Below are 7,500 nucleotides of genomic sequence, written 5' to 3'. Positions count from 1 at the left end.
TCTCCTTTTTTTCAGAAGAACAAAACAGAGAACGAGTCCTCAGAGGAAGAAAGTGACATTTCCCCTGTTGCTGAGAGTGATGAAGTTGCAGCTTCACGCATTCGCCGTCCTGTTGCTGTGCCCAAACCACCCCCTGGTCCCCCTCCGGAGGTTCGACCCAAGCGGGTCGTCCGTCCGTGTCCACTTTCTCCTACGCCTGAGTCTTTTTCCTTAGAAAACGGCCAAAGTCACGTGATGGTGAGACAGTTGTGGCTCTTAGTGTTTAGCTTTTTCTCACAGCCTGAGCTGTGCACGTGCATGCGCGTTTGTCGCACATGGAATCGCTGGTGCATGGATCGCCGGCTTTGGTCTGTGATTGACCTTTCGGAGAAGAGAGTTGTCTCACCTGCCGCCCTTCGGGGAATCGTTCGACGCCAGCCAACCACTCTGAACCTTAGTTGGACAAACGTTTCTTTTCAGCAAATAAAATGGCTGTTGGTCCGCCTTCCCAGAATCCGTGAGCTTTACCTGAGTGGCACTACAGAAGCCACTGTGTACGCGCTCTCTTCTGTCATCTGCCCGCGGCTCAAAGTTCTAGGTCTGAGTTGGTCCGTGGGAATCACAGACGCGTTATTGAAAGAGCTCATTTTACCTGTTTCCGACTCTCGTGTTGGCCCTGGGGAGAGCAAAAGTCCCTTTTTGAAATTGTCGACGTTATTCCTATCCGGGTGTGACGTCACTGGAGCAACCCTTCGCTTATTGGTTCAACACTGCCCTGACTTGCGCAAACTGGACTTGAGCTTCTGTCCTGGATTGACCGATCAAGATATTGAAAGTGTTTGTGGTCAAGCCTTGATCAACGAGTTTCTCCTCAGCGGCTGTCCTAAACTGTCAGACAAAGCCTTCTCCTTTTTTAGGCTTTTTCCACCTATCTTTCGTCTCGATCTTCGCTCTTGCAATGGTGTCACGTCAGATGCTGTCCAAGAATTTGTAAAATGTCGCAAGGATCTGCTAAAAATTGTAGAGGAAAAACTCATTGTAAACGCGTAATTTAATGGCTGCAGAGTCAATCCGATAAAATGCCATTTTACATCACTCGCCCATACAAACGTGAAATTAACATGCAATTATTCGTAAAACGTGTCACATCTGCTGATTTGCCCTTTAATGTTTTGCCTTAAATGCCATCTTCCGTCGCAGCTTGTGATAATCGAACTACTTCGAAACCACTCGAAACCTAACCCATAAGATATGAAAAACCATGTTATTTGAGTGAAGCAATGACTTTAAACCAAGGCTCCCTAGTTTTCCAAGTGTTGATAGACGAGCTTGGTTAAATTTTGGCAGTAATCCGGATTTATAATGAAACCCAGACGTCAGTTTGTGACTTTCGTCGGAAATGTTGGATATAGGTTCATCACTGGAAAGCCCGAGTATTGTTTAACACGCAAGTCTTCATCGAACCATAACTAGAATCTAATGACCGTATTCAAACTTGCTTTGTTTTTGCTTGTTTTTGTTTTGGCTTAATTATGTCAAAGTGAAACAAGTGATCAGAAGCACTTTCAGAATCGAATGACCTTTTTATGCTATATAGAGACGCATAATCCGTCTGGGACGAACTTTGGCAAACATTTGTTCTGCATTTGTTCATCTGGTAGAAAGAGGGGCACAAGACATTACTTGTTTTACAAACGTGCTGAAGCGGACAATTTGACCAGACGCATCATGAGTCTTGTGGTCGTCTTTAAACTGGACGATTTCAACAGGCGCGAAAAGTTCGTGACCGACGAAAATTGCGTCTCACATACCTCTTTCCGTCTGTTCATCACGCGAACAAAATCCATGCACTTTGACGGGTAATTCGTGTGCAGTTGAAAAAAAGACCGGCAAATTGGGAGGTGAGTTGGTTCAAGGTGAAGGTTTTGCAGTTAATTTGTTCACAAAGTTTTCACACTGGGTTTCCATAGAATTAATTAAAGGCAATAATATTAAGTTTCCCATCGACATACGTTGCTTCAACAATTTTTAATAAGATCGACTTTTTGTAGTCGCGTTTTTGTAAACATACATGTAATGGTTTAACAAATTGCAACTTTTAACGTCTGTAAATAGAGCATTGGAATATGTTAATAAATTTGAATTTTGCGCTTTATTTTCGAATCAATTGATTGAAGTGGCAATTCAATCGACGGGTTTCTGCATTGGGGCATATTTCCCCACGCTGGTCAGTAAAATAGAGGACTGTATCTTCGCTTCAATTCGATTTATTTCGCTTCTGTTCAACCTTTACAATACCGTCCACACGTAAGGACATCAACCTTAACTCTAACGTGATACCCTGCACTGCAAGGGTTAATTGCTTAGCTTTATACTTTTCTCAAACTCATTAATGATTCATAAGCCAAAAACAAAAAGGAATTATAAAATTAGCATAAAATTTTCGCCAACTTTGATCCCAAATATCTCTTAAATACTGATTCCTTTGAGAAGCAATATCAAACACTCGAAAGTGCGTTTCATCGGAAATCCAAACACCTCGAAATCGGTTAAAAACTCGACCTTGGGCCTCGTTTTTACTCGTTGTTTTGGTGGGATCTTTATGCAAATGTGTCACTCCTGCGTAACCGGAAGTTCGATCTAATTAGCCAATGAGGATGGATAATCACAACACAGCTTAGAAAGCTGTGACTTCCTGGTCCGGGTTGCTTGAAGCATGGTTAGCGCTAACCAGCGTTAAACGTCATGGAAACCTATAGGTTTTGACACCTCTTCACCAAGGGTTAGCGTAAACCAGGCTTCGAGCAACCGGCCTCATTTCGCTAGGTTATGCGCCGCCATTTTTGTTTGTGGCTTTTACACTTAAGTGTTTGAGCACCTTCCGCTGCATTTAGAAGCAAGAAACTGAAGAATTAAGGAAATGGCGCTCTTCGAAGGTGAAGCAAAAGATTCTGAACGAGTACACATTGGTGCAATTAATTGTGCACCGCCTTTCACTCTCCAACGCGAACACTTAAAAACATGACGAAATGGAATCGACAGACACATGGTGAGAAGACTGTCTCTGTCGATCCCCTAACCTCACGAGGATTAATTAATTCCGCATGGAAGGTGACTTCCATTTGGAGAGTGACATCGAAGCTATCAAAGTATACCAATGTTTATCAAAGCTATCACGAAGTTTTGCAAGCTATGAGTCATCAAAGCCATATGAATCCAACTTGAACAACATCAGTGACATGAAAAACAGTGAGGCAACCAAGCAACCCATACTACCAGACACTAGTACTTGTGTGGCGAACCGTAATGACGAACTGTCGAAATACTCAGTCATCGATTCTGTAACTGATGAGGAATCCGTATCAATCTCCTGCGACAGAGCAAGGGCTGTGGGACAGAGAACCTTCCAGAATTCCTTATAAGAAAACGTCGAGCTTGTTTCATAAAGACAAGGTAATTGGAAAGTCTATGGTGCATTATTTAAAGAAGAACGTACCGAGCTCGTCTGAGTTGAGAAAGTGTTTATCTCTTGCTTTTGGAAAATAATATTATATTGCAGTAAGAATGTCTAGACCTACAATCTTGGACAAAATAAAATGGAACAGAAATGCCCCCTCTCCCCCAAATGAAGGATGAAGGTGTGTGAAGGCCAAAACGCGCCATTTTCTCATCACTGATTTTGGGGGGAGGGGTGGTCTCAATGTTCCATTTAATTTGTCCAAGATTGTCTATAGAGGCTATCACGTCACAAATTCAAGATTTGGTCAATTAATCATTAATTGACCAAATCATTAATCATCCGAAACCACTGGCCTCTGACGCAGTCACGCTCGTCGCTAGTGTTGCTATGTTGAGATACTACATGGAAGATATTTTAAGAGAAGCGGAGCGTATAAAAAAGCCAAACCTAAAATGAAAATTTGCCAGTACGATCAAGAATAAGGGTATAACTCTACGTAGAATTGACGAAAAAATTGCCATCGAGAAAAAGAATACCCGAGGAAACAAAAGTAAGAGTTAGAGTTCTCAAGCCCACTACTGATCTTACTCTGGAAGCATTTCTGGGGAGCGGTAAAACTATAGGGATTAAACGAAGCAATGGCAAAAGACTCAAGCATTAAAGTAGCGCTTTTAAAGCTTTGTAGAGCACTTGAATGGTTTTACATGACATTAAAACGTTTGAGGCACGATTCACGAGACTTTTTATACGATTAACGTCTGTTTTGAGACGCTTTTCAACGGTTAAGCACTGTTAACAAGCAATGGAAAAAAGTGTCAATCTCTTCTGTCACCTTTCTGGCCAGACGACAAAATCGTGAAAAATCGACAAAATTCGTTGCTGATAGCCTGCAAATCGTGCCCGTCAACACTTTTGTGAACGTAAATCATGCTCTATTTTTCAGCGTGGAAAAATTAGAAGATAGATCAGGTAAATATCGCCAACAAATTTAAGGGAGGGCAAATGCAGTTCTTAAAAATTCAACAAGTTAGCGCACGGATGCAAAGTCTACAGCGTAGAATGTGGGTATAGGTTGAATAGTTGGATGGGGTAGATAATCTGTGGTAGAAGGTTCGAATCCTCCTTACATGCGATTTCTTTCTTTTTCTTTTTATTTTTTTCCAATAGTTTTATTCCCTTTTTTGTTTGCAATTTATGTTAAAGTGCTACTGTGACGAAATTTGAATCTTCCCTATCGAAGCCATTTTGGCACATAAACACGTAGTCTGTACGAGAAGAAGAATGCTGTTTACCATTTTCAAATATCTCTTTTTGTTCTGGAGATATTCAAGTTTTTTTAATATGCAAATTAGCCAAGTGATGACGTCATAAACCCTACCAAATTTTGATCAAGTATGATGGAGAAAGATATCTCAGCCAATTTGTATCAGAAATACTTGGTTCTTTGCACTAAGATTCTAGTAAATGTGTTCCACAATATGAGCATACCATTTTTGTTACCATGGCAACATACTGGGTTCCAGACCTCCCTGATATTAAAAGCTTTGCAGACCACCTTTGGCGTTCTGTTTTGATATTTGCAAATGGTACCTCATCTGCATGATCCTGCCAGCATATAAAGATGTTAGGTCGAGTTTGTGGCCTTGGTAAATGTATTTCTAGCCTGAGATCACCAAAATATTGAAATCAGGTTGGAGGGGACTGGAAAAGAGTGAGTTGCCATGGGAACCAATTTCTTTACAGTCGTAAGTGTGTTGCCTTCAGAACTATCAGCTCACCAAGTTTCAATGGTCTCTGTTGCAAATTGACCGAGATAGCTCTATTTATATTCTTGATGTTCTACTGGTTTGGGTGAATGACGTCATCAGCCTTCTCATTTGCATATTTAACACATTTTTCAAACTTAAATATCTCTGGAACCAATGCAGATATTTCCAAACGGTAAACAGCGTTTTTAATGTTTCATGGTACTCTATGTGATAAACCAAAAAATTCAAGGGATAAAGATTTGATCACAGTAGCACTTTAACCTGAAATGCCACTTGCATTTAGTTTTTTTTCAGTGTCGCCTTGCTCAGTTTATTTTTTGAATGAGAGATGCACATGCTCTCGGATGATGTAACTTTTGAGCGAACGAGAGCAGATTTCGTGTCGTGATTACCCCATATACTACTGGTAACGCCAAGCAGGGGCTCATAGACAATCTTGGACAAAATAAAATGGAACAGAAATGCCCCCTCTCCCCCAAATCAAGGATGAAGGTGCGTGAAGGCCAAAACGCGCCATTTTCCCATCACTGATTTTGGGGGAGGGGTGGTCTCAATGTTCCATTTAATTTGTCCAAGATTGTAGAGCGCAACTCAGACGTAACAAATCTTTGAGTAGGAGATTCTAATCGTCATTTTTATCTTATTACCCGCAGGACTGCTAAACACAAAAAAGACTTGTCAGTTCTATTGTATATTCGAGATCAATCTGTTACTAAGCATTCACCAAAATCAAGAGAAAATGAGGGGACAGAGAAGGAGGCTCCCGGTCGAGCCCTTGGGATATGTCATGTCCACGAAAGTTATTTTTAGACGAGCGGAAGTCTTCCGAGACGTCCGCATTCACGCCAACCTCGGTCCGATGTTTGAAAGAAAATATATATTCATCAGCCTTCCACGCGTGCCATCATTTTCTCTTTTCACTAAGAACCTGAGAGCGAGGCAAAACTGCATGCGGACGTCTCAGAAGACAGACTCTAGAACAAAGATCTCCGCTCGTCTAAAAATAACTTTCGTGGACCTAACATATCCCGGCCAACGCCTTGAGCCTCCCTCTCTGTCCCCTCATTTTCTCTTGACAAAATTGAACCAACAAAATGAGTTATTGTCTAAAAAGAGAAAAGCTATTGATATCAGGAGACGTTGAATCGAACCCAGGCCCTGTTGCTCAAGGAACGAGTACACATACAGTACTGAGAAATCCTTCTATAGCACTGTTACAGGCTTGATTAGCTCAAAAGAGATTGAAGACACTAGAACGTACCTCGGATGGTTCATGCTTCTTTTTTTCTGTTGCCCACCAGTTATACAATGATCCATCCTATGACATGAACGTGCATGCTGCTGGAGTTGAATACATCAGAAGCAGCTGTCAAAAATTTATTGGACCCATTACAGAGCAATTGTGGGTATGTTGTCACAATAACATACATGGTGTGATGCACTTATTGTGCAAGCAGTTTCCGATGTATTAAATGTTACAATACGTATAAATGAATCCATTGAGGGGTGGGCACCAGTAACTGTTATCATTCCTATAAGCGGACAACAGGAAACTACTGTTATTAACATTGGACATCTAGATGAAAGACACTGTTTCAGCAGTTCAGTTAGATTATTACAATGACAGTATTTCAGCTTATGAAATCAGCAGTGTTACCAATGTCAACAATCATTCAGAGGTAATAATCGATTAATAAACCATGGCCAAAAATGTGATCGTCAGTAATAATTTCTACAAAGCAGTGGCAAAAAGAGCTTATATGAGAGAATCTATCAAGCGGGAGAGACAAAATAAAGAGTTCAGGGAAAAGAAAAGCAATGCAAAACACCAAAAAAGATCTGAAAATATTGAAGCAGTAAGGGAATATAAAAAGCAAACATTTCACAAAGGTAAAGCTTCCAATCCAGAACATCTCAGAGAACTAAACAGAAAAGCACAGAACCATCATTTTTTTAAGGAAAGCTATACAGAGCTCAAGGCTAAACCAAGCTGCAGTTGTCAAGGTCAAGACTCTATTAGACATCCCAAGTCAAAAGTGATTCAGTCTTTTCGTGATAACATAACACATGGCCCTGAATATATATGCACTTGCTGTGGTCAGTTATGGTTCAGACCATCTGTCTCTAAGTGTAACAGTATCAAATATAGTGATAAATATTCTCAAGGTTTGTTGGACGAATGTATAACTGGCACAAAAAGTGTTAATAAATACTGAATGGATCTGCTCTTCTTGCCTAACCTGATGACATTAACAATATGACCTGGCAACAAAAATCAGATCTTATTCAAAA

The 7,500-nt window shown here is 40.7% G+C and overlaps 1 protein-coding gene across 2 annotated transcripts in view; it reads left to right on the top strand.

The window, feature by feature from the left end:
* Positions 1–2,134, top strand: part of LOC138045800 (lysine-specific demethylase 2B-like) — a 36,228-nt gene extending 34,094 nt beyond the window's left edge. The window contains exon 17 of one of the 2 annotated variants that reach the window (XM_068892427.1): positions 19–2,134. In XM_068892427.1, coding sequence (XP_068748528.1) covers positions 19–1,029 — 1,011 coding nt within the window. In that variant the 3' untranslated portion in view covers positions 1,030–2,134. Of the gene's footprint in view, positions 1–15 lie in introns of both variants that reach the window. The other variant, XM_068892426.1, reaches the window with a different exon arrangement.
* Positions 2,135–7,500: the final 5,366 nt, after the last annotated feature.

The sequence above is a fragment of the Montipora capricornis genome, chromosome 4 (genome assembly GCF_036669925.1).
Source record: "Montipora capricornis isolate CH-2021 chromosome 4, ASM3666992v2, whole genome shotgun sequence".
NCBI lineage: Eukaryota > Metazoa > Cnidaria > Anthozoa > Scleractinia > Acroporidae > Montipora > Montipora capricornis.
Note: the sequence above shows the minus strand (reverse complement) of the source record. Positions and strands in the feature narration are given on the sequence as shown.